At 42.8% G+C, this 26,782-nt stretch overlaps 3 protein-coding genes and 1 long non-coding RNA gene across 9 annotated transcripts in view; 2 read left to right on the plus strand and 2 right to left on the minus strand.

Annotated features, from left to right (window-relative positions):
- Positions 1-5,101, plus strand: part of insra (insulin receptor a) — a 49,552-nt gene extending 44,451 nt beyond the window's left edge. The window contains exons 18-21 of one of the 2 annotated variants that reach the window (XM_037981920.1): positions 430-589; positions 1,588-1,717; positions 2,392-2,526; positions 2,853-3,593. In XM_037981920.1, coding sequence (XP_037837848.1) covers positions 430-589; positions 1,588-1,717; positions 2,392-2,526; positions 2,853-2,991 — 564 coding nt within the window. In that variant the 3' untranslated portion in view covers positions 2,992-3,593. Of the gene's footprint in view, positions 1-429; positions 590-1,587; positions 1,718-2,391; positions 2,527-2,852 lie in introns of both variants that reach the window. The other variant, XM_017410984.3, reaches the window with a different exon arrangement.
- Positions 5,102-7,723: 2,622 nt separating this feature from the next.
- arhgef18a (rho/rac guanine nucleotide exchange factor (GEF) 18a) lies at positions 7,724-23,602 on the plus strand. 4 transcript variants are annotated; one of them, XM_037981923.1, is made up of 21 exons: positions 7,725-7,901; positions 11,714-11,777; positions 12,229-12,344; positions 12,586-12,707; positions 13,024-13,164; positions 13,395-13,645; positions 14,210-14,335; positions 14,631-14,748; positions 14,841-15,092; positions 15,447-15,523; positions 15,811-15,992; positions 16,508-16,563; positions 16,653-16,832; positions 16,993-17,127; positions 17,382-17,491; positions 18,231-18,302; positions 18,389-18,436; positions 18,580-19,026; positions 19,315-19,633; positions 19,825-19,929; positions 20,700-23,602. In XM_037981923.1, exons 4-21 carry the CDS (start codon positions 12,632-12,634, stop codon positions 20,849-20,851), a joined length of 2,847 nt encoding a protein of 948 aa, XP_037837851.1. In that variant the 5' UTR covers positions 7,725-7,901; positions 11,714-11,777; positions 12,229-12,344; positions 12,586-12,631; the 3' UTR covers positions 20,852-23,602. The 4 variants fall into 4 exon arrangements, 3 of the variants coding, with proteins under 3 accessions (XP_037837851.1, XP_017266611.1, XP_037837850.1); XM_017411122.3 differs by having other exon boundaries at positions 12,616-12,707; XR_005234575.1 differs by lacking the exon at positions 20,700-23,602 and having other exon boundaries at positions 7,724-7,901; positions 12,616-12,707; positions 19,315-19,741.
- On the minus strand, positions 15,812-17,096 carry LOC119618053. The gene is made up of 2 exons (XR_005234576.1): positions 16,960-17,096; positions 15,812-16,881 (listed from the first exon to the last, which is right to left on the minus strand). It is a non-coding gene; the product is annotated as an uncharacterized LOC119618053 (long non-coding RNA).
- The window catches only part of sppl2 (signal peptide peptidase-like 2), a 10,375-nt gene continuing 6,584 nt past the window's right edge, over positions 22,992-26,782 (minus strand). The window contains exons 14-16 of one of the 2 annotated variants that reach the window (XM_017410828.3): positions 26,609-26,769; positions 26,353-26,393; positions 24,741-24,883 (exon numbers count right to left, since the gene is read on the minus strand). In XM_017410828.3, coding sequence (XP_017266317.1) covers positions 24,874-24,883; positions 26,353-26,393; positions 26,609-26,769 — 212 coding nt within the window. In that variant the 3' untranslated portion in view covers positions 24,741-24,873. Of the gene's footprint in view, positions 24,884-26,352; positions 26,394-26,608; positions 26,770-26,782 lie in introns of both variants that reach the window. The other variant, XM_017410827.3, reaches the window with a different exon arrangement.

A 26,782-nucleotide genomic window follows, 5' to 3' on the forward strand; every position in this document is an offset into this window, starting at 1 on the left:
GATTGTTGTCTGGGCTAAATTATATTGACTAAATCTAATTTAATTAGATAAAGATCTCTCTGGACAAATTGGTTTTTGTGTTGCTGCAGGAACTGAAGTTTCAGTATCTGTGGATATTAAATTCAGCTGTTTACTTTCTGTCTGTGGAGAGATTACCTGCGTGTGTCAACATCCAGACTGGTGGAGGGCGGAGCTGCTGCGTGTTGGATTAAAGTAGCCGGCGCTAATTTCAGCTGAAAATGTTCCGCTTTTCTCAAAACAGGCGTGTTTACGGCTCATCGAACCGAATGATAAAACTCGCGTCACGTTTGACAGTCGGGGTCTGAAGTCGCCGCAGCATCGAGGAAGAAGAAACCTGTACCCGAAGTTCTTGTTTTAGGTGCAGTTTAGCAGATGAGTCGAGTGAAAATTCGTTTTTGTGTCCCTCAGAACAACCCCGGGCGTCCTCCGCCCACTCTGAAGGAGATGGTCCAAATGGCCGCCGAGATCGCAGACGGCATCGCTTACCTCAACGCCAAGAAGTTCGTCCACAGAGACCTGGCAGCCAGAAACTGCATGGTGGCCCACGATCTGACCGTCAAAATCGGAGGCAAGGTTTCGTTCAGCGGAGCAAACACCGAAGACAGATCTGGGTTTGGTTGGAGTTTTCTGACATTTGGCCCCGGGTGGTAAAATGTAAAAACACACAATCCTGACTCCAAAAAGAAGAAATGAATGCTTATTGGGATTGTTGTAAGAGCCATTTTAAAGCAATAAAACTTCAGAAGCACTCAAAGCTTCATTGCTGCTACAGCTGTTGTTTACCTGTCAGCGTTAAAGCAGCTGGTTCTGCACAAATAAGGTCATTTTACAAACATAATTAAGATTGACAGTATTAACTTTTAGGAAGGAGGGCGTCCAGACTATAGATGGTTTACAGATACTTCACAACTCATATCGACATTTTTAAGCCTTTTAAACATCACTGTTATAATGAAACATACAGTTTATCTCAGTATAAATAAAGTAATAGTAAAAATTTTTTTAGAAAATGGGGAGAACTGCATACGTTAAAAGGGAAAAAAGTAAATTTTTGTTATAAATTTGGATACCAACTGTTAGCTGAGTTATTTGGGTCAGTCCAGCTGCTGAAGAAGCAAGTTGTTGCTGATTGTGTTTTTATTAAAATGCTGTCAAGGAAAAAGTAGCTTTTATTTGCAGTGGCTGCTTCGATGGACGCTTTCAGTCCATTGAAACTCCTTTAAGAGAAGTTTGTTACATTTATAGATGAAGTTTCCGAGCCCACTTTAATTCTTTGCCAAGCAACAAATAAGACACATGCATCAGTTTTTGTGTGAGCTGGTAATGTTGTTGGTTTTTTTTTTTTTTTTCAAACTTTAGATAATTTAGTCAGAGCAGATAATGTTACCCATTAAAACATCATTACAGTCAGATTCTTTTCAGCTTTCTAAAAGTAAAATTACAAAGTTAACAAAGCTACAATAACAGATAAGAGTCTGAAAACCAAAACACAACAGTGACCTGAGCCTCAGGGAATCAACGGTGGATTTAAAGACAACAGAACTGATGATTCTCTGTCCTTCACAGACTTTGGGATGACCAGAGACATCTATGAGACGGACTACTACAGGAAGGGAGGGAAGGGCCTGCTGCCGGTCAGGTGGATGGCCCCCGAGTCCCTGAAGGACGGCGTCTTCACCGCACATTCGGACTGCTGGTCAGTCGCAGTCAGATACTCTCGTAGAACCCCGGGGCGGCTTTAGGAACAGAACGGAACCGGAGAAACAGCACTTCCTGTGAAAACGCAGTGAGAACGCTGAGGCCTGATGTTCGCAGCAAAGAGCTGAAACTGAGAAGGAAGCAGAACGCTAGCTTAAAGTACCATAGTTAAGAAAAAAAGTAGCTACAGTAAAAGCTAAACGTAAGAAAAGGCTACTTAAAAACTAAAAGTAGCAACATGCTGCCTAAAAGGTAAATATTAAATGGGTAGCTAGAAGCTAAAAGTAGCAAAAAGCTCATTAGAAACTGAAAATATTAGACTGTTAGTTAAAAGCTAAACATATCAATAGATTAGCTAAAAGCTAAAAGTAGCCTAAGGAGACAGAGCTGGTATCCAGAAACAGATTATAGAGTATTAGAGTATAAAAGTCGTATCATTAGTGTCCTGAATGAGCTGAAGGTTTTGCTAAACGAGTGGCTAAAATGGCAGAAGTAGTTACGGCATTCACTCGTTAACAAACACGACCAAGACTAACGTGTGAAACATTAACGATAATAAGACGTGCAGAACGGGTCGCAGCGTTTCTTTTATCAGGATGAAAGCTTCCTCTGATTGGTGACAGACACAGTGACGCTGTCAGGTGTCCAATCGGCCTGTCCTCTTTGTCCCAGGTCGTTCGGGGTGGTGCTGTGGGAGATCAGCACGCTGGCCGAGCAGCCGTACCAGGGCCTGTCCAACGAGCAGGTCCTCAAGTTCGTCATGGACGGGGGCTTCCTGGACCGGCCCGACAACTGCGCCGACAGACTGTGAGTTCGTACCAGCAACAAAACAACAAAAAACACAAAGAGTAGATCAAACCAAGAGTTCACTGCAGCCCCTGTGTCAGAATGACGATGAAAACATAAAAAGTTTAAAACAACAACAGAACAGCATTACGTTGATTTACAGTTAAAGGAATTATGATGATGGACGGAGCGACCGGCAGATTTTACTTTCAAACTGAAGCGTGAGGGGGAGGGGTTGCGGTTTGGATTAGTGAGGATTTATGGAGCAGGATGATGAATTTGGTGTTGCCTAAAAATAAACAACTTCTCTGTTTCTGTCTCGTAACTCAACACGTCGTTCGCTGCAGGCTGAAGCTGAAGCTCGTGTGTTTCTGTCAGCGGCGAGGCAGTGCTTTCTCCAACATATCAAACGCCACATCTTCAGATCACTTCCTGCAGTTTACGTCAGACGGCGAGCTCCTGGCTTTTTCTGTTCCCAGCTGCTAAGCAAACAGCGAGCAAATCAATGGTTGAAAGAGCTCCAGATGTTCGGGCACTGAGTGACCATTTTGAACAAGGAATACGCGACAGTGTCAGCTTTAGCTCCGCCTCCTGTTTGGCCAGATTACCCAGTGAATCAAAAGAAAACACCCACTGACCACAACTCCAAATCTGATTGGTTGATCAGACTGTCCATCTGGACTCTTGTGTTTTAATAGCTCTGATACATATAGTGCTAAAATGCTAACAGTTATAATAATACAGATGCTAATAGTTTTATTTGTTCAAAACTTAAAGGAATGCCATGTTTTAGTGTTTATACTGGAGAAAGTTATCATTAATGCTGGTAATAATTCATATAAAATGGAAGAATCAGAAGCATTAAATCATGGTAACATTATGAAAGGAAGAAAAGTTTTATCTGAGATACGGCTGCGATCTCACGCTCCCCGCTTCCTCCTGCAGACACAACCTGATGCAGATGTGCTGGCAGTACAACCCCAAGATGCGCCCCACCTTCCAGGAGATCATCGAGATGCTGAAGGACGACCTGCACCCCACCTTCCGCGAGGTCTCCTTCTTCTACAGCGAGGAGAACAAGCCCCCGGAGAGCGAGGACTTCGACCTGGACATGGAGAACATGGAGAGCATCCCGCTGGACCCGTCGTCGTACTCGCAGAGCGAGCAGTGCTCGGACAGGGACGAGCCGTCCTCCATGGGGCTGAGGGGCAGCTACGAGGAGCACCACATCCCGTTCACGCACATGAACGGGGGCAAGACCAACGGACGGATACTGGCGCTGCCGCGGTCCAGCCCCTCCTAACAAAGCCAGCACATCCAGCCGCAGCACAACACGTCGAAATCTATTTTTGTTCTCCTTTTATACAAATCACACTTTTATCACTTTGTCCTCAGACGCCCCTCAATGCAAAACTCAGGACCTTATTTTTCTCTCCAGATGCCACAAACACACTACAGAAAGTCCACGCACCGCGGACGCCACGAGACACTTTTTGTATTTAAGGACGAATCTCTTGCGTCTCTTATTGTTCACGATTGTACTTTATATACTGCATATATCTATATATATCTACATATAGATATATATAGATTGCCAAGTTTGTGCTTGACTGGGTGGATTCAACTGTGAAACAAACTCTTGACAAACAAGAAGGCTGCTAAACCCCCCCCACTGTCCCCGGTCCCTTCCCCGTAATAAATAAAAAGTGCCCTTCGGTTGTCTGTGGCCTACAGCAGTTGTCATGGAGCCGTGTCCGCATATTTGTACGCAAGCAGATGACAAACTGTAAAAACCAAGGAAAAGACTTCCTCTCAGTTGGACGGTGGAAGAGGATCCATCCTCGAACAAACTTTGATCCACTGGAGAAGCTGGTTGAAGTGGCTTACCTCCTCTCACTCTGCAGTATTCCAAAACGGCACACAGGATAAACACTTTCTGTTTTTTTTTTGTTTTTTTATTTATTTACCTGTTTTCTTTTTTTTCCTTTTGATTTCCCCCCTACATTTACAGCTGAAGGATATTGAAACTGTTTACAGAGAGGTGTTGGCAAACAGGTTCGTCAGATTTACCAATAGCTGCTTTGTTGGTATTTTTTAGTGGATATAGAAGTTCAGAAATATAAATATATATATATATATATAAATATATATAAATATTCTATTGATGTTTTTGTACATAGTTGATGCATTGTCATTCTTGAGGTATTTTCAGTTAGATGTTTTTACATGTTAGTCTCTTCTGTTTTTTTTCTTTCTCCTAATCCAGAAAAATTATAATAATTAGCTTTTTTTGTTGGGGGGGGGGATTCATGATCAACCAACAGCACTTGGTCTTTTTACAGTTCGATGCCCATGAGGAGGAGGAGGAGGAAGAGTGTTTGGCGTCTTCAGCATAAAGTGTCTGCCCATCATACCAAGATCAAATAAAGTAGTGCTGTAAATAATGCAGCAAGGTGCAGCCGTGAGCAGGTGTTTCTCTCCTTGTTCGCTTGGAATTTTCTTTTATTTTTAGTTGTAGTTTTTTTTAGACTTGTGTAAAAAATTCAAACAGTGACTGAAGCAGCAAAATTATATTCATGTCAGATTTTCATTTGAACTTCTTGTTTGTTCTGGCTTTTTTTCAAAAAACAAGTTAAAAATGTTAACACTTTGCTTCTATATACATGACAAAATAGCGGTTTTATGTTTTATAATAACCAAAAAAAGGTCCACAGATTTAGTCAAATCGCTCGCCGTCTTTCGTGCCGGAGTTTCAAACTAAGAGCATCTCGAAGGATGAGAAACGACGGCCTCTTTGCTCAAACTTTGTAAATCATATTATCTGCCGTCTCCAGTAATTTTGCGAGGATTTGGATGATCTGTTTGTGTCTTGGCTTCTACCTCACCAGGTTTTAACTCGACATCTGTAAAACTGACTGCGTGTTTGCTAAGGACATCCAGTCATTACTTCATGAAAGATTTGAAATCTCCGACAGACGTGGGCGAAAGCTTCACCGCCTCTCACCTTCGGCGGAGGGCGGTAGTGATCCCGTCACCTCTGGATCTTGGAGGTTTTCGCCTCCTGCAGGTTTTATCTGGGCACATTCCTGCCATACGTACGTACAGGTCTGCAGGCTGCTGTTATCGTTCACGCACATCGAAGGTGCTCCGCTGGGGTTAGTAGGAAAAACACGGCTCGGTTTTAAATTTCACGTTTTGTTACAGAACACCGTTTGTTACAGAGAACGACGGAGCCACCGGCTGTCTGAAGCAGCAGCGGCGTCCAGGCCTGGTCCTGGAGGGCCTCTGTCCTGCATGGTTCAGGTGTTTCTCTGCTTTGACACCTGGTTTGATCAACAGGCTGCTGCAGAACCTGAAGAACAAAGAAAAACATCTAAACCCTGCAGGATGGAGGCCCTCAAGGACCTGGATTTGGACACCACTGATCCAGAGCAACTCAAGATTCATCCTTTAAACCTCGATCACAGCGTTTTATCTTAATTTTCATCTGAATAAAAGCTCTTTGTTATCAAAATATTGATTGAAACAAAATGTGCTGATCAAGAATAAATAGTCTTGCAGCAAATTCGGATGTTTAATGTTTAAAAATAAAAGAAATAAAAGGTGTTTGATTATTTATCACGTAATGAGTTGGTGAGGAAACCAGATGTGGTTGGTTAAAGCTCTGAATGAATAAGTGCAACAGCGCCACCTGCTGTATAACAGCTGCCCAGAGGAGAATTATTGTGTTTAAACCACAAAGATCAGTGTGATAAACCCTCCTCTCTGCCGATTCTGAAACAATGAAACAAGTTCACCTGTTAAAATTTACTATAACACATGTTTTAAGTTTTGTCTGAAACTCAGTCAGTTTTACAGATACTGACCTAAAGTTTGGTGGGGTAGTAGCTGAGAATGATCCTCAACACATACTCTGAGCGTGAGATTGAGCTTAAAGGTTATTTTTAAATATAAGAAGATTTTAGTCACTGGTATGAAACCCGGCTGGTGATGTGAAGGAACTCTGTACCTTCTTAAAGTTTCACTGGATATTTACACTAATAATACAGGTTTTGCACAGAAATAATGTAAAATACTAATGAAACAAAGCATTAAGGGGGCTGAAAGTAATCCAGGAAATCCAGAACTTGATCTGGATTCATCCTTCATTTCTTTACACTTTTTTGAAGATCTTAATTAATTTTCAGATCATTTTATTTGTTTGTTTGTTCGGTCACTTAACCTCCTGAACTCCTGAGGTGCCCCGGTGTTGTGTCGACGCATGGCAGATAAAACCCACAGCGGTTTGAGATGTAAAAGTCACTCTGGCTGGTTCACCTTAACACAATAACAACTCGGTGTGAAAATGTCTTCTGACTCAGGCTGACACCTGAGCCCCTACCTGCATGGTCTGTAGTTGTCTACACAAAGAAAAGCTGCTTTTATTTTTTCCAAAATACTGCATATACGTATAATTCACCACAGCAAGTCTTTGCGGTACCTCTGACTCTTGGTATGAGCAACAACAGATTAAATCTGCGGGAGCTGAGCGGCAATATTGAATTTATTATCACACAAAAAAAGCTTATTGATACACTGGTTGTATTTTTTTTTTTTTACAACATGGCAACAAAAAACTAAAACAAGACAGGTTTTAAATCCTGCACAGTTCCCAGCTTGGCCGTCATCGTGTCTTATATTTTTGCTCATTTTGAGTGATTGTTTGTCAAGGAACTGGCTAGTTTTCTGTCTGTTTTGTCATTTTAACAACAAAAACGTGCCCGTTACAAAAGTTGCCATGCAGTTTGTATTTGTTAGTAACTACATATCAGAGTATATTGACCAAAGCCAGCATCACTGCAGCAGAAACACAGATCTTCTTGTCTGCATTAATTTCAAGCCTGCTGTCAGGTGAACCTGTGCTGCCTTCACTGAACCAAGATTCCCATTGTGAAATGGAGTATGGCAAGCCAATTTACCATTTAATTGTTCTACAGAATTTCTTCAAAAACAGATATCTATAAGAAGACATTTGAGAAATCCAAAATTTTGATTGTAAGCAGGAAGTTTCTGTTTTGACTAGAAAAATTAAAAACATATCTGTTGTTTCATTTAGAAATAGGAATGTATGTGCTTTTATTATATGCTACAACGACCTGCCATCCAGACTGGAAGAGGTTGACGATTTTCTTTTAAAACACCCCTCCTTCGTCCAGCCCCATTACTTGTTCTTTTTTCCCCCCCTCTTTCTCTCTGTGTGTGCACTTGTTCCCCCAGAGACATGCTCATTTTTTATTTTTCTGCTTAGTGGAAGCCACTGAGAGGTATAATTACCTCCCCTTATCTTTGGCTGGAAGTAAACAGAGAGTTAATTATTGCTTTCGATACGTCCTGTTGGGAGTTTATTGCATCTCCGGGTAAGTTGGAACTAATGTTTGACTCTTCTTTCTTTATTTATTTATTTATTTATTTTTAAAGGAACTAAAGTTTTGGAAAGGGTTACAGGTGGGAAACGAGCGTAACGATGGTAACTCCAGCTAGCGTAAAATGTGTGAAACGTCGCTTTAATGTTGGTTTTAATGAAAGTTGTTGTGATTTATTTATTAATTAAACTTTACATTGCGGAAAATCGTAAAGCGGGCGATTCTGAACGTGTCACCTCGCAGAACTTGTAAAGCGGCAGTGATTTGTGCGCTAAATGGGTTAAATGTAGCTAAAGCAGCCGTTGGGCTAAAACGTTAGCTAATATTAAAGAGTCACCTGCAGCCACTCCCGTTCTCCGGCTCGTGCTCGAAAACACACACACAAATGTATGGCAAGCCGTTCTATCATATAATCACACCACGGTCTCAGTCATGGCGTCCCTCGTAAGTTAAAACGATACTGCGATGCAAAAATGGCTTTTTTAATGCAAATTGCTACTCATTACTCAAGTTATTGTTTTAAATATCTATTTAAAGAGCCACAATACAAAAGCAGGATGTTTCAATAACGTTTTTACCTGTAGGGATGTTTTTCTCTCCGATTTGAATGATTATATGGTAAATTTGCTTGCCGTAACCACCTGTCTGTTCAGTTTATTTGACACCTTGTCCATGGGAAGCTTAGGTCAGATCCTGTCATCTCAGGCATTCTTCACATTCCTGTTCCCATGAAGCTCAGGAATAACCCCATCCTGCTGTTTCTGAACACCGGCTTCCTAAAATTACCCCCACTGTGTCATTCTGATGGGTTTTTTTTTTAGGCACGTGCCTCTTCTGATCCGTTTATTCTGTGACTCCAAAGGAACCTAACGTTGATGTCTTTTAAAAGCGACTCGCACGATGGAAACAAAAGCCCTTCAGGGTTCGGAGTCGACTCACAGTGACAGAGCAGGAGGAGGCAGATTTTAACGACTGGGTCGAAACTCTGACACTGTGATGACCGTCATATCAGTGTTCGCCAAACGCATTTTATTTATGGAGTTTAGGGAGCGCACAAGTCACATGTCACACATCTGGGAATTAGTTTCTGTCCTGCAGACCACAGTGTTGTAATTTAAACCTTATACCTGGGGTTTTTGGTGTGTTTGTTCGCACCGTCGGATCACAGCGAGGTTATTTCTAGAAGATGGACCAATGAATGGGCTGAAACGAAGATGCAGCAGCAGCAGCTGCTACAGCCCGCTTACTGTCACCAACAATTAGGTGTTTTAGCAAGAATGCTTTTCTGTCATTAAAGCTGTCAAATTATGTGATTTTTCAATGTTTTTGATTTAAATTTTTATGCTTCTAACACAATTTCTACACCATTAAATGATTGTTTGGGGGTTAATTTAACAAAAATCCATCAAGGTTTTTGTAAAAATTGAGTTAAAAACAGTAAACTTTCCTCTCCTTTGTTTACAACTAAATTTGGTGATTAGTTACAGAAATTCTTCTGTTAGAGTTATAAATATTTCAGCTTATTTCATCCAATCTTAGCCCCAGCTTTTGCTTTAACACTCCCCACCGCTCGACATCCTCGCGTCTGTCGGCTCGCGGTTTCTTTTCAGAAGAAGAAGAAGAAGATGAACTTCACCTCCTCTCTTCTCACCTGGCGTCTCTGACCCCATCGTTCTCCCTCTGACTCCGTTCACGTCCGGGGATTGTTTGACCGACTCGATGCTCGTCACGCGCCGAAGCTGTCCGAGTGAACGCCTCAGTGTTTGAATGTAAACGAACGACTCGTAATTGTTGGCAACAAAACACGACTCTGCTTATTTCGCTCATTTATTACCAATTATGCAGTAGACTTTTGGTAGTATTTAGTGGTTCTTTTGACCGGTATTATGGCTTTAAGTGTACAAGTCAGCACTTTGAGTGGTTTTGTGCTTTGAAAGGAGGTTGGACGAAGTTCAGTTGAGGTAAATTTACTGTAAATTGAATCTGCGTGGTTGTTTGTCTGTGTTGGCGCGACATGTGACCCAGATCGTGACCTGCTGGGCTCCATATGACAGTGAGGCACAGCAGGTTAAACTTAAACTGCTTTTTTTAAGACGCTTGAGGACCAAACAGGAGTTAAAGCTTAAGGCTGACCCGTTCTAAGAAACCACGTCTGAAATGTTTATAGTCAGGCAGTGATGTGGGCCTACAGCCGTGCACATAGGGCGGGGTTTACATTTCGACAGATGCTGACAGATGCACAGTGGCATGCCTCCAAAGATGGAAGAGGCCAGTATCTCGTTGGTTAATGAGTAAACCTTGAGTAAAACTTTCATAAACTAATTGTTGGCTGTATGTGTAAAACTGACTATCTCATAGAGTCAAGATGGCTGCCACAGCCAACTGACCTTACAATAACACACAAGAATGTCTCTAACTTAGCCAGTTTCACAGATATTGATCTGAAGTTTGACCTTTTCTCTGTTTGTGACATCTCGTGATATTTTCAAGGTTTGACTGAAACGCCTTCATGGCTTCTCTGGTGTGAACGGCGGCGGGCGACGGGCATTCTCTCGAGGAGTGCTCTGCCTTTTTTATCGTTTCCGTTTCACCCGATTTTCCACGTGTGACGATGTGAGGCGCGTTCGCCCCTCGGGCTTTGGGACGAACGGGCACGAAGCACTGATCCAGGGTCAGAGCTTTTAAACATGTCAGATTGGTTTCTGTTGTGATGGACCAACATCAGCAGCTGTCACACACACACACACACACTCAGCAGCATGGGTGTTGCTGTGGTTAGGCTCTGCCTCAGCCTAAGTGAAACTGCTTTGCACAAACAGTTTATTTTCTGGCAGAATTTGATCGTACTCAGGGACACTCGGCGGACTCGCTGGTCTTGTTTTGCTCTTAAAGGCTACGACCTGCGTTTCATGCTCCTCCTCCACCCAGTGCAGGTGAATCACTTCAGGTGTGGCTGCCAAAGACAGGAAAATGATACCAAAAAAAAAGTACTTAAGAAGGTAGAAAACGCGTCTCTTTTTTTTTTGTTGTAAAATTATATGTTTAAGTTGCATTTAAGCTCCATTGTCTGGATTGACTTTACTCCACTTACCTTTTAAGAAATAAATCTGCTTTGACTTTCTGTTACAGACAAAAAAAAATGGCTGTTCAGATTTTGATCTTAACTCACTTTTAGGTTGGAGGCCTAAAAAAAAAAACCCTAAAGCTCAGAACAGCACCATCAAATGATTATTAACTAGACTGCGTTCGTATTTGTTTAAAAAGATGTTTTGGTACAAATAAAAGATGCTTTTTTGCAGTTTTGAGCTGCAAACGTTAGGAGTAAAAACCTGGACAAACGGATAATAGGAGAGCTTCTGTATGCCTGTGTGAGTTTTAGGTGTGTCTGATTTTCTAACAGCTGCTGCTTTCTGGTTATCTCCTGTAGAAATAATAATTAAAAAAACTTGTTACATTTAGTTACCAAGATTTAAATTTTTAGCATTTTTGCCAGGACTGAAGCAACCGCCTAATGTTCCTCTAAATCTGAATTATACTTGGGATTCGCAACATTTAGAAAATTGAATCAGTGTTGGAAAGGATTCAAAAGAACCACAGATACAAACTGCATGCAGAAAAATACAAATTTGGGAATCAGATTCAGCCCCACTCAGGTGGAGCGTGTTGTGAGGAGAACATCTGGGTTCATTCAACACGAATATGACAATCGGACACAAACGAACACGGGTTAGACAAACAACCTCGGTCTGTGATTCAGGGAGACTCGGTGGTTTTATGTACCGGAATAACAAGTTTCTCCTTCCCAGTGTCGTCAGGAGTCCGTGGAAGACGTTTAAAAGCGACACAAAGACGTGTGCGATCATGAGCAGGGTGAGTCAGTCTGTTCCTCGCTGTAGGACGCTTCTGGGTTTTGCAGACTGTTAAAGAGCAGAGTCACGTTGGAATAGAAAACATTTTTACACCTCTGCTCTGCAGGGGTGTGTGTGTCTGAGTAAAGACGGAGGAAAAGCTGATCTGTTTGTGTTGCAGCTGTTGCTTTAGCAGCTACCTGTTGCAACAGGTGATGTCTTGTTTTTTAGTTGTACTTTTCCCTCCAGCCGGCGCGACCTGAGCTGACACAGTCCGTCAAACCAGTTTTCTCTTCACGAGAGTCTTCTGGCAACAGCTCCGTTCTCCGTTTACGCTCCTTTTCCTTTGTTAGAGACAGCGAGAGCTGTTGGAAGGATTTGGGAGGCAGCGTTTTTACGATTCGGTTTCAAAATGCATGACTAACAGAACAGTTTATTAAAAAAGCTCCTCTGTTTGTTGTTCTGTCTCGCAGCACCGGGGACGGTGTTTCTCCCCCGGCCTCCATTAGGCTGAGCAGGTATGACTGTCACCCCCCCACACATCCAGCTCTCAACCTGCTCCCTCCTCACACAGAGACATGAGCTCCAGGTCAGTGATCAATAACACAGCTCAAATCTCTGGGTGATCGCATGTTTTTGCTTTTTTGGGGGTGTTTCCAGGGGAAAACCTGATTCTGAATCATTTTTGTTGTTGTTCCTTTTAACATCAGGGTTTTCTTTCCTTTGATGCTGGGTAGATAATTTCACAAGACTCCCTCTGTTTACCTAAGCAACCCTCTTCCCCTTTCTGTGTGCATGTTTTTGCACTGACATCACATTTTATTTACCAGTTGAGCCTTATCTCCTCGCATACCAACTAGATCTGGCTCAGCGCAGATGGACGAGGCTGACGGCTGGCGGCTGAAGGCCTCGGAGGACTCCGGGTCTCAGGCTGAGCCTGACGCCCCAAAAGGTCAGTTAGTGATGAAAGCCGCGCACAGCTTTTAATAAAAGAGAAAGATCGCGATGAAGCTTCACTGATAAACAGCTCAGGAATATTGTTTAGTTTTGGCTGTTAGCCTTGGATAGAAGAAGATCAAGGAAGAAAAAAACGCAGTAAAGATTTAAGAAAGCCATTGTTTAACAGCCCAAACTGGCACAATATTAATGTTTTATAAATGATTAAAAACATCCCATGTGTGTCTGGTAAGAATTTACTGAAACATACTCGTGTGATGACAGATAATGAGCTATTTTTGGCTGATTCCAGTCTCCTGTGTGTTATTCAGTCTCAGATTATAAAGAGCTGCAAATTGATCTGAAGTCTGATGCCCAGAATCTGGAGGCGGAGACCTGGAGCTTGGCTGTGGACCAGAACTACCTGAAATCCCTGAACAAAGACGCCATTGAAAGACAGGATGCCATCTACGGTACGCTGAAGCAGAAGTCGAGCCTGAATTTGTAAACTGGGGTGTGTCTGACTCCGTTTGAGTCAGTTTTTATGAAAGGAACACCAGTCCGTTGGATTACACGCAGACGGGCCTTTTCTTCTCGTGTCACTTAGTTTGTTTTCGCATACTTTGCTCAGATGGATGAGCCTGAAGGCAGGCTATCCAGAAGTCCGAATATTCAGCAATAAAGACTTCTTATCGTTTCCTAGAGTTGATCCAGACCGAGATGCACCATGTGCGCACGTTAAAGATCCTTACCCACATCTACATGTACGAGCTGAAGCAGTCTCTTCGGGTGGACAACGCTTGGCTGGAGCAGCTTTTCCCCGGAGTAGAGGTTCTGCTCGGCCTCCACCAGCTCTTCCTCAACTTGCTCAAAGAGCGCCAGAAGGAGAGCCAGGAGGAAGGCAGCTCAAAGAACTACTACATCACACAGCTGGGGGACATTCTCATCAATCAGGTGGGGGGGAAACGGGGTCCAGAACATCTGCTTTCTGCCATCAGGTCATTATTTTGTCCTTTTTAGTTCCTTTGTCAACAAAAACACCATGCAAATGAGAAATGGTTTTTATTTAAGGTTTTTCCAAACCAAATAATTAAATCAAAGGACCAACATGCAGCTGAGCGTCATCACAGGCAGGTTTGGTTCACCCCTCATCAGAAATGTGAGCTCATTTAGAATAAATGGTTTTGTTTACGGTCTTCCTGTTTGTGCTGCCTGGCAGCAACGAGCTCTTTCTGTCTGTCCACCTCTTTGAGTCTTTGTTATTTTCTGAACTGTTTGGTGTGTCCAGGATACGAGAGGCTGGTATGTCTGCAATGCGGATATGATTGCTTCACAGATCTAATAATGAGGCTGTGACACGGACATCAAATGCCCCAAAACAATTTTAGTTGAAGCAAAAATAACCTAAACAGAGCCACCACAGCTCTGAATTATTGTCTTTTTCATTTCAAAAGTTAATGTTTTTACATGAGCTATTGTCAAATGCATAATAAATAAACCTTTTCTTTCTTATGTCAGTTTTCAGGTTTGCTGGGAGACCAGATGATGGCAACTTATGGCTACTTTTGCAGCAAACACAGTGAAGCTGTCAGCTTATACAAAGAGCAGCTACAGAGCAACAAGAAGCTGCAGGCTTTCATTAAAGTAAGGAATCAACACTGCTTCCTGTTTTAAACAGATGTTTTTGTATTCTGAAGTCTGTAAAGGGTGCACTAAAATTAGAAAAAGCCTTTCTGAGGCAGCTGAGATGGCTTTTCTTAAATAAGTTATTCAAACAGTGCTGCGTTCAGAATAAGTCGGTGATGTTTCAAGTCAATTTTAAGCATCACAGCTGGTGAAGATCTCCACAGCAGGGTCAACGCTGCACTGTTGCACCTAATAAAGGAAGTAATGCTATGGATTAAATTTAAAAACAAGACCTGTTTTTACTTTTTCTCAGAAAATGGATCAGTTCTCTCTGGTGCGACGACTGGGAATCCCTGAATGCTTCCTGTTGGTGACCCAGCGCATCACCAAGTACCCGTTTCTGGTGGAACGAATCATCAAGAACACGGAGGGTAAAAATCTCTTCCCCGTCGTTTGCCGATCGTTGTACATTCAGTGTTTTCGCGCACGATCGGTCGGTGACTTGTTTCCCCGCTCCTCGCAGCTGACTCGGAGGAGTGCAGGTCTCTGGTGAAAGGTTTGGAGCTGATCAAGGACACAATCTGCCAGGTGAACAGTCAGGTCAGAGAGCATGAGATGAGTTTGCGTCTGAGAGAGATCGGCTTGCGTCTGGAGCCAAAGACTCAGGTCCGGATGAAGGATGGCCGGGTCTTCCGCAGAGAGGAGCTGACCCTGAGCAGCAGGTGTCTGCTGCATGAAGGCGTCGTGGCCTTAAAGTCCTCTGGGAAACAGAAAGGTTTGTCTTGGGCTCGTTGGTTAAAGAGTGTGAGTGTGTTTGTCAGCTGATGGCTCAGAAGTGTTTCTGTGAACAGAGTTGATGCTTAAAGCGGTCACTGAAAGCTCAGTGGTTCATTTAATTTTAACGCAACAACAGTGGCTTCCACTTTTTATTTTCTGAAAGTCTAGAATCTTAGAGACAGTTAAAACAAAACAAACAAAAAAACTAGCTCTACCTTTATCTGCCACGAAACGACATTTCATAAAAATGCAAAGAAGCTATTTCTGAAGGTTGTCTCTACGGCACGTTGTGTTACATCAGCGGTGTGTGTGTGTGTGTTTTCATGCTGGGCTGCTGGAATCTCCTCTGCAGAAGTGCTTGCTGTGCTGCTGTCAGACGTGCTCCTCTTCTTACAAGAAAAAGACCAGAAGTTTGTTTTTGCTTCTGTGGTGAGTCCTGCGAAAACGACACTGTTAAACTTTAATTTATTTTTTATCTACAGCCTACTGTATCATTTACACAAATGTCTCCATTTTTTTCTGATCAAGTAAATATTTTATTAAACCAGAGGTCACAAAGGCAATATCAGATCTAAAGCACAGATATTTAAAGATTATTATAAAAAGAGATGTTTGAAAGTTTGTTTTTGAACTCTCTGCTATCCTACGGTCTTTACAATGCAGTGATCTATATTCTATATATCTATATTCTGCACCGTTTGTTGTCTTGCACACAGGATAACAACCAACCAGTGATCTTCCTTCAAAGAGTGATTGTCAGAGAAGTAGCCCACGAGGACAAAGGCCTGTATATCATCTGTGCGTGCACCGTTGGAATGGCGGGAATGTACGAGATCTACGCCGGCTCCAAAGAGGAGCGTGACAAATGGATGACCCTCATCCGAGAAGCTGTGGAAGAGTGAGCCGAGGGCTTTTCTGAATGTTTGCAATCAGTCCATGTTGTATCGAGTCGGGGAGTCTTTAGAATCAGAGGCCGTGACCTTATGAGCTGGATGACTTGAAAAATGAGTGACGTACCGACCTCCATTTTGGTGTGTGGATGCAGCTAGGCCTAAGTGTCTCTGAGTGTCACTCTCGATGCTTTAGTTCTTGGAGTCAAACAATATTAACATTAAAGGGCGTATATTTGTATGTCCCATTCAATTCCAGTCGAGAAAACTGATTACCTCAAAAGCAACAAACATTTACTATTCGAGTCCCTCGGCGATGGGGGACATCAGCACGAGGCTTGTATACCTGTGAAAGTGGCAAAGGAACCAAATATTGATCATAAAGTTGTTACAAAGCATTGCTGCCTTAAGTGGGAAAACCGAAGCATTCACATATTTTCAATGGGCTGACTTATCCTTTTTAAATATTACTTTATAATAATAATTCAAAGATGGCAATGAAAGACGTGTCTCTGTGTTTCAGTTGTCAAGAAAAGGACCGGTATCATAAAATGATTGCAAGTTTGCAATATTATCAAGGTAAGATGGTTAAAGGACTCGATCCATAATGATATGAAAACAGGAGATGGATTCTGTTTTCACTGCTTCTGCTTGTTGCTGCTCTTCAGATTTGCTGCGGGCGAAGGACGACCTGTTAGAAAAATGTCTGACGGAGAAGCAGGAGATCTTCGATGCTCTTTATAAGCAGCTGATTGGCCAGGAGAGCCCCCACCAAGGGCTGCTGCTGCGAGGAGATGCGTCTGACCTCCAGCAGGGGGAGGCGCTGCTCAACGAGGCCATCAAAGACGGTAAGAGCGGAAAGAAAACCGGGTTGTTTTGTTCTTGCGTGTTGGCTGTCTGTGGAAAAAAAACTTTTTTTAAATCTAACAAAAGGGACTGAGGAATGAATTGGATCATATATTTAAAAGAATGTACCTGTTTAAGTAGTTTTGTTTTGTTGTTTTGCAGCGGAAATCCTGCAGAACCGGTTCTTCATGAGGATAAGAGACCCAAACCTCCCTCCAGAGGAGGCTGAGCTGCAGGGAGGGAGGGTCAGGAGGGCTCAGACTTTTGCAGGGTGGGACGATAACCCCAACATAAACTGTAAGACTTTTTTATTGAAGTATTTAAGAAATGATGGCCACTGCTAAGCCATCTAAAAGAACATGGCTGTAATCACCGTCCACAAACTGATTCACTGAGAAAAACAGCACCTACATTAACATCCCATCCAGTTGTCTGCTGCTTTTACTACTGCTTCATCCTAAAACAAGCAATATACATTGTTTTGTAAGAGACTTTTTTTTTGTCTTTATAATTTTGTGTCTGAGTGTTTTTTTTATGTTGAACCTTCTCAGATGGAGTTGAGTCGCCTGATAGAAATGTGGTCGTTTCATCGTACAGCCGCCAAACCAGCTGTGAAAATCTGCTGAAGAGAATGTCCATCTCTGAAGGCCTGGAACAGTCTGTAAGTGAGGGAATCTGAACTCTGGATGTTCAGCTCTTTTATTAAATAGATAATATTTACAGACACGGTTGAATTTGGTTGTACCTTTCTTGTTAAAGAAAGAAAATCCCATAATGGTCTTCCAAAGTGATTAGAGGTCAAAGTTCATCAGTTTCAGATCGAGCCATAAGTCACTGTTTGAGCCAAAGAGGATTTATTGGAAGATTAAACCAAATCAGCCTCAAAGCTTCTGGGAGAACGTCGTTTAAACAGATGAGACAAAACTGGAGCTTTTTGGCAACAAGTCCCATCAGCTCTGTGTTCAGCCCCCAAAAATTAAACGTATAAAGAAAGGAACCCTGTACCTGCAGTGGAACGTGGAGGGGGCTCGGTTCTGTTCTGGGTCTGACACGGGGGGGGGGGGTCCTGAATCTGGTCAGGGTCCAGTGAAATCTCAAGACTATCAAGGTTTTCTGGAGCCTCAGAGAGGGTCAGAGATCACTCAGAAGGTTCTGGAGCAAAATATTGGGTTCAGGAAACCATCTTTTTTATCATTATTTATTCAGTTCTTTAGTTCTGCTGAACCAAAATTCAAAAGCAACGTCTGAATTTCATTAGTTGACTTTTAGCCAATTTTATTCTTACTCTTACTTTTGTCGGTCTCAAGTTATTTCAGTGACCTTTGTGAGATTTTCTTTCTTTAAACGGCTAAAATAACCTAAATATGACACTTCTGTGCTTTGTGCTGTTTGTAAAACAGGCTGATGATGAAACTGAAATCCATCGAGTCCCACAGAGCAGTTCTACCTCCAGTCACTTTCCTGACAAAGAGGTAACAGCCCTCGGTTCTTCTGTTTACCTTTGTCCTGTTTCCCATTTACATCTGTTTAATCGTTGTTATTTTATTTCTCTCCGTAGGCGTGTTACCGTGTGTTGAAGCTCTCAAAGGCGCTCCACAGCTTAGAAGTAAGACTAGAAATCACTTTTATTATCATACATTTTCTTTTTGTTTTGCTTTATTTTCCTTTTAAGATAAATATTGGATTTTCTTTTAAAAGTTATGAGAAGAAATTTGAGGTTTAAAATCCAATTTTTTGTTTATGGCGCAGGCAGTCATCGCCCAGCAGGACAGCAGGATTGAGATGCAGAAGGCCTTCCAGATGAAGAACAAGCTTCCCTCTCGCAGCTACAACAACATGCTGCTGGAGCAGGAGAAGCAGCGCACCCTGAAGAAGCAGAAGGAGGAAATGGCCGACCTGCAGAAGCAGCAGGCTCAGCTCCGGGACGAGCGGCAGCGCTGGGAGAAGGAGACGGAGCAGCAGAGGCTCCAGGTGAAGGCTCTGGAGACGGAGCTGCAGCAGAGAGAGGAGGCGTGCAGGAGGAGGGAGGAGAAGCTGGAGGAGGAGAACTCTGAGCTGAAGAAGCAAAGGGAGGCTTACCAGAAGAACCTGGAGATCCTGAGGGTGACCTCAAAGAAAATAGAGAAGGATAAAGAGGATTTAGAAAAGAGGAGGTTGAGATTGAATCAAAACCGCAATTATGATGATCCTACACAGGTGAGAAAACAAAGAAAAGTCAGATTTATTATGACTGACAAACATGTTTTCATTGTTTGTTTGTTTTTGTATTTACTTAAAGAACCTTTTAAACATTTAATCTCCGTTTCAAAGTATTTTCTAGTCTGAAACTATTAAATTAAAATGTTTTTAAATTTAAATAACTGAAAAAATCGAATTTATTCATAAAATCGCATAAAGCCTAACATTGAAGAGGTAATAAAGGATGAGACGGCTGGTTTAGCTCCCTTTGAGGGGTGATAACGTATCCCTCCTTTCCCTTCACAGTCCTTGCCATACCAGTCTCACAGGGGGAGCGTAGTAAACGGAGGCGGGACCCTGACTGCACCTTCGACGACCCGAGTCCCGATCGCTAACCATTCCGAGCCGATGGACATCCCTCCTAGAGTTCCACCTCGACGGGAGAGCATCAGCCCCCGACCCATCAGCCAGAAACGCCCCCCTGCACGAGCCAGCAGCACCACCTCCCACAGGCAGAAGGCCGCGATGGTGCAGCAGCAGATCCCCCAACAGCTCGCCACATCCTCCAAGAGCAGATATAAAAGCTACAAGTCAAAGCGGGCTCACAAGAGGGCGCACAGCGCAGGTCGGCGGCCAACAAGGGCTTTCAGAAATAATTCTTGTTAAGTTTTAACGGGTAAAATCTGGGAAGACCTCACCGATCTCCTGTAATAAACTCATATCAACTCTTCAGGTTTAAATCACAGTGGCGTCAGACAGTTTTTAACAGACTTAAACGGGACGGAAATCTGATTTTTGTTGTCTTTCCTCCTCCAGCTAATATAGATGTTAGTTACCTGGTGCCGATCAAAGCGACAAGCAAAGAAGGAGGCAGCCTAAGGACCATCAGTAACACCAGTCCAAAGAGGAGCTTAACCTCAGGTACGAGTTTAAAAACATTCACACATCACCTGAAATAATGAGCCTTTTTACTTCACATCAAACATTTAATTCTTTTAAACCCAGTTGTTTTCACCCACTTATTGACAGATTCATTGTGAATAAATAATGAATTTGTTGTTTTCCTTGTGACTATAATAACCAGACAGAAAGGTTGTTTACAGCAGTGATTCTCAACTGGGCAAACAAATGTAAAAAATAAAAATAAATGAAGTCAGCATTCTGATTATGTTATCCTTATGAATAGGTGACATTGTTTGTTGTATATTCAGTGCGTGGATGCTCAGCTAAAGCTACATATTTTCAGTCTTTCTGAAGCCACTTCTGAAGTTACTGAAGTGAAGAGTTTTTGGTTTTAATTAAAATGCAGCTAACTATTCATAAAAGTGAACCTTCCCCTCTCTAATGTCGCCACTTTCTGGTCGTTTTTGGTTCAAACTGCAGGACCTTTTTCATTCAGTACATCCGAGACGTTGAAATTTTCCTCTTTTTGGGTCCTGAAGCCAGACCAGCTGGGATTGGCTGGTTTAAACAGCCAGTGACCACCTGTAACAGGTTCACCTGCTCAGTTTATAGAATCTGTTTCAGCTCGGCCAGGTTTTCCACTGATAGTCAGAGGTTGATACCATCACCAGGGTGGAGGTTAGAAACAAAGACAAAGAGCTCAGTAACAAAGTAAATGTGGAAACCGGTGGTTTAACCTTCGCTGCAGAGTCGGGTGTAGTTCATGCTTGTCCCCTCTCCCTCCACAGACACCTTCAGGCCTCCAGCGCCCGTTCAGAACGTCAAACCATCTCAGTCGTTCAGCACAAACAGGCGGGACAGCAGCGAAGAGCCTCCACCTCCTCCGCCCCCCTTCCCTAAAGACATTAAGAAAAAAGAGGACAGGTTGGTCATCGTTTAAAGGACGGAGCCAGGGTGTGGACACACACACACACTCCACTCCATGGTGGTGTGTGTGTGATATAAAGACTTTATTTATGGCAGTGGTACGTTTTAAATGGAGAAAACCTGTTTTGGTTCCAGTTAGCCAAAAACAAAAATGCACATTCAGGGTAAAAAAAAAATGTTGAAAATATTTTAAAAATCTAGGCTCATTTGTAATTTTGAAAAAGTTTGTTTTAAATGAAGCTTTTTAAAGCCAAAGACTTCACACAGATGTTTTCTTTTTTTTGTTTTTTTTTTAAATTTTATTTTAAATGTAAAGAGACTTTCTGTAACCGTTTAGCACTCACGTCTTCGGCTTCCTCTTTAATTTAATGGTATGTGTACAGTTTAGGTTTACCAAGTTTACATCTGTGTAAATATTAAGTTTCCTGCTGTGGGTTTGGTCCTCAGTGTGTGTAAAAGAAATCAACAGGGTGTGTTGAGGAAATTAGCCTTTAATTATTAATAAAAAGACAGGTGCGTGGAAACAGTTTGAACTTCCTGACTGCTGACAGCGGTTGTCCCCATCGCAGTATTAGTTTTCAGCTCGAAACCAACACTTTATTAACACCGTTTCTGACTTTATGTTATTTCATGTTTTGGTTAAATAATCAATGATCACAAGTTCTGGTTAAAACACACCGAACACTGCTTAACTCGTGTAAAATATTAAAACTCATCCTACTGAACGTAGAATTAAAGGTTTTTGGTTTTTTTTTTATTCAGTGTTATGGATTAATTTTGTGGTTTTTACTTAAATAATTCAAATTCGGAAGTGATTTTCTTGGTGCATTTTGTTCCCGATTGTTAAATTTTTAAATATCTGACAAATCGATTCACCTGATCGGATTTTGTTTTGTTTTCTCTCTCGTGTCGAAAAAAGGGTTTTCTGAATTTACGTTCTGTGATGAAACATTTCCAGAGTCACTGGAAATAAAATTTATTTATTTGCTCGGTCAGTCTGACTTTGATGCTTCATGTGGGGATCATACAGCTGCTTCAAGACAAAGGTCTGAACGTGAAGTATATTTAGATTTAGTATGTTTATCAGCCTGCTGGTGGAGAGTCAGTCATTCGGGACACAACAAACTCTAAACTGGACCTCTGTTCGCTTCCCACCCGGCGAGATTTTTCAGTTCCTGACTGGAGATTGTGGCTTTAAACTGCACGAGACACTTCATTTATGTACTCACATGCAGTTAATCTCCCTCCCCTCCCTCCTGAGGGCCGTTAGGAAACTTCAGACCCTCGATCCAGGAGAAACTGAACACAGGAGGGACTCGGCTGGGCATCTACACCTCAGGGATAAGGGGCTCTCTTTGGAGGACCAAAATGTTCTGTGTGAGAGGCAGGGACACCCTGGCCCTGGACAGGTCCCAAGTCCATCATAGGGCCACATGGAGACAAACCTGGTCACCTAAGGACAATTTTAGAGTTACCAATGAACCAAACATGCATGTTTTTGGTTTTTGGGAGGAACCCCAGAGTAAACCTACGTGAGCAAAGGGAGAACATGTAAACTCCACCCAGAAAGGCCCCAGTCCAGGAAGCGAACCTGCAGCCTTCTAGCTGGGAGGCAACAGCTCTAACCACTGCACCACTGCGCCACCCTGAAGGAAGGAAGCCTTTTACACCAAATGAGGGAAACCAACTTTAAACAGACATGGAGGTGTAGAGTTTGAGTGTAAATCTCCTAAAATCAAGCTTTATATTTTGCTGTTGTTAAGCTGAACTGGACTGTATGCAGAGGGGAAAAACATCGTTGCTCTTCAGAGGTTTAGGGTTCTGGAGGTGGCAAGGATGAACAGCGAGAGGGTTTTTGCTCAGAGCTCTGAAGCAGACAGCGCGTCAGTTGATCCGCAGTAAACAGAAACTCTTTCTGTCCCCTTCAGTGAGCTGGAGCCACAAGGGGCTCGTTGTCGGACCGCTGTTCATCTCCGCGCCATGAAAAGACACTTTCAAAACCCAAAATCCACAGCGACGGGCTAGATGATGTTTGGCTTCCGTCCATCCAAGTCCTACTGTCTGAACTCAGATTTACTGAACCGGTTTACACTAAGCGTTCCTGCTCCGGCTTAAACATCAGCGCAGGAGGCAAAAAAACACCAGAGCAAACGTCAAATACAATGTTCCTTTATTATATGTGATCCTCAGAGGCATTAAAAACCACTAGTGGCGACAAACTTAAAAAGATGAATCATGAGTCGCCCTGGTGAACTGATCAGGAATCAGCGAGGGAACACATTCAGACATTTCAGCTGCCAATACATGTTTGGATTTTTACCTCTCGTACACAGAAGATGGTTAGCCTGGATCAGAAATGACCCAGAAGAAGAAGAAGGTGGTCTCCACGGACCGCTGGGCGTGTCCTCGGGTCAGAAATAGTCTCAGAGAACGACAGAATACTGAATAATTTGAGTCTCACATCAGTTTCCACCTCCTAAAACCTTTGCAGTAACATAAACGCCTAAATGCATGACCAAAACAACATATGGAATTAAAAAAATAGTGTGCAAATGCCTTATACAAACTCTAAGAACATTGGTAACAAAACACGTCACTCGCTCCTCGTTAAACTGCAGCACATTTTGAGTACAGTACTCTTGGTTTTCAGAAAGCATTTTTTTTTTGTTTCGTTTTGTTTTTAAACACGTGACACATTCTACAGCAACTCTCAATACAGACACAGTAAGGCCAAAAAAACCCCTCCAGAAAAAAAAAAAAAAAATTCTGCTTAAGACAATTAGTGGCTAGAGGGAAACCGTTGTAGTGTTAACTTTCAGCGCGTCGTAAATCGGCCTTTTTAGAGCATCAGACTGGTTTAATGTGAAACCAAAAAATGGAACAACAGACAAACGGTTCAGAGAAACAGATAAAAAGGAAAGTTTTGTAGCTTTGGGCTCAGTCGACAGCCATGACAGCACCAGATTTTAAAGGGGATTAAACTCAGCAGCTCTGCGGCGTCGGATCTAATGAACAAAGTCAGAGATTTAATGTCAGTAAAAAGTAAAGATGCCTCAGACTGATGTCACCCTCGTTTTTACATCCTCCCCGCCTGACGACACACGTGACGCGACCCGGAAAATCCAGTCCCACCCGCTTGTGGCCAAGTTTTAACGTTTGGTTTGTGACCCGTGTCGTTTCAGCACCGCTTTAACCGGAGAGCGAATACCAAACTAGCTTCGGAACCAAAAAAAAACATTCAAAGTGGATTTTCTTTCAGCTTTTTACGTTTGGCCCGAAGCGTGGAGTCTAATCGAATTCTTGTTTAAGGCATCCATTAAACTCACAATTACTTTTTAAGAATGCTAAAAAAAAAACCCTATTTGTCCGATTAAAGCATTATACCCTCAGTATGTTTAGTCGTCTCCATCGGAAGGCATTAAATACTACGACGGCACAAAGCTTCAGACATTTCATTTAGATTCCTGAACGCAGAAATCACAACCGCTCCCACACATCACCGTAAACATGCTGGTATAACCGGGCCTTTAGTGTTAACATTCGAGTGTAAAAACACCTCCTGCTGTAGTTTCTGTGCGAATGGTGCGTTAGCAGAAGGTGGCGAGTTTGCTTTTAAAACTTGGTATGTTTGACGCTATTCAGTCATTTAAAAAACCCAAACCAAACCGCTCTTTCCCTTTGCAACAGGTGCAAATTAAACATTACGTGTTTAAAACGTCCACTGACTGAGACGCCGCTGCAGAAAAATGAATTAAAACATGAAGTGAAGTTAGGGAAAAAAAAAAAAAAAAAAGGAAAAAAAAAAAAAAAATATATATATATATATATATATATATATATATATATACACACACTAATCGTCGGTTTTGTCTTGGGTTTTCTCCTCCGGGGGCGTTTCCTGAGGCGGCTGCTCGGGCGCGTCTTCGCTCTGATTGGTGGGTTCTGTGGTTTGTTCGGCTGGGGGTTCCTCCACCGGCGCCGGCGGTGCTGGCGGCGGCGGCTCTGCAGTTTGCGTGCAGTTGATTGGCGCGAGGACTATGGGAGGCTGCGGGGAGCAGAAAGTGAAAGTGATGAAAGGGATGAAAAGTGATTAATCTGAAAATTTAACAGAGCGGACACACAAAGGAGCTGGAAAAAAAAAAAAAAAAATACAACCCCCAACTCTGAAAAAGTTGTAACGTTCTGTAAAATGTAAATATTCCCAAATCCTAGAAACCCGTATCTTTTCACAGTGGAACATAGTAAACATACGAGGAAACTAAGGAATTGTATCACTTTTTGGGAAAGACAAAAAGAGGTACCTTTAAATGTGATGGCAGCAAAGCTTCTGAAAAAAGTTCTGACGGGCAACAAAAGGCTGTAAACGTAAGTGGTACGAATAAGAAGCAGCTGGAGGAGCGTTTTGAAACCAATTAGGTTAAATAAGAACAGGTCCGTAAGAGGACCGGGTGTAAAAAGAATCTGTCTGCAGAAAACTGCATCTGAAACTGGGAAACAATTCCAGAATAATGAAACTGACTGAGGCGAGGAGAACTGTTCTGTGGTCATAAATCAAAGCACAGACGCCATGTTCTCTGTACTAAAGAGGAGAGGGACCAGATGGCCTATTATCAGCTCACAGTTCAAAAGCCTGCCTCTCTGATGGTATGGGGGTGCGTTAGTGACCATGCCATGGGCAGCTTGCACATCTGGAAAAGCACCATCAATGCAGAAAAGTATATACAGGCTTTAGAACATCTGCTCCCATCCGGACATCCTTTTCAGAGAAGGCCTTGCATATTTCAGCAGGACAGTGCTAAACCACATACTGCGTCCATGACAACAGTGGTGTCCAACCCTGGTCCCCGAGGGACACCGTCCTGCACGGTTTAGATGTTTCTCTGCTCTTCAGCAGGTCTGCAAGTTCTGCAGAAGCCCGTTAATCGCTCAGGCATTCAGATCAGGCATCAAAGCAGAGAAAGATCTAAAACCAGGACCAGGACTGGGCGCCACTGCTTTACAACAACATGGCTTCACTGTAAGAGTCCAGAATGGGACAACAATCCCTCCAAAACCTCCAGCAGCTGCCCTCCTCAGGTCCTAAACGTTTACAGCCTGTTGTTAGAAGAAGCAGAGGAAAACCTGACCCTGTCCAAATCTTTGAGATGTTTTCAGGCCATAACATTCAAAGTTACAACTACATCTTCGATCTGGGTTTATGGGGGTTTACATTTTACACAAGTCACAACTTTTTTCGAAACTGGGGTTGTGTGTAGAATCAAGACTTTTACAGTAATTCCTCTCACAATTTAAACAGCAGTTCTGGGAGCTTTATGTGCTCGGTTGTCAGAGGCATTAATGTACGCAGAGATAAACAAGTCAGAGGGAAGGTTATTTACACAAACTCCCACTAAGGTCACGAGTCTGATTAAGGACAGATCACTAGCCTGTCAGCAACGCAGAAATGAGAAGCTTCTTTTCCAACAGAGAGGAGATTTCAGAGAGAATTGTGGAGTGTAAGCCCGGTTCGAATACCTGCAGTGACACTGGCAGCCAGCTGAGCCCTCAGCAGCAGACTGCAGCACAGCCACAGTAAAATAAGGAGCAGCGAGGGGGGGGTGGGGTGAAACAGAGGGAATGGAGGGAATTAGATAAAGGGCTTACTCAAAACTTGAAATCTTACTTAACTCTGCGCTAGATTGGTTTTACTGTCTTTTGTGGCTTTAAAAAAAAAAAAAAAAAGTCTTTTTGTTTCTTCTGCGGTAGGCGGTCATATCAAACTGGTATTCACCACAAATCCACTTCCAGTCCAGAACTGGGGCAACTCCTTGCGCCACAGCGCTACGGCGAGGCTGGTGAGCAGAGTGCAAGGCACCAGGTAGAGCAGGGCCGGCTGACCCATCTGCATCAAGGCCAGGGCCACGAAGGTGATGAGCAGGCCGATGCCGTACGCTGAGGGTGGGGG

Source organism: Kryptolebias marmoratus, linkage group LG20 (assembly GCF_001649575.2).
Source record: "Kryptolebias marmoratus isolate JLee-2015 linkage group LG20, ASM164957v2, whole genome shotgun sequence".
Taxonomy (NCBI): Eukaryota; Metazoa; Chordata; class Actinopteri; order Cyprinodontiformes; family Rivulidae; genus Kryptolebias; species Kryptolebias marmoratus.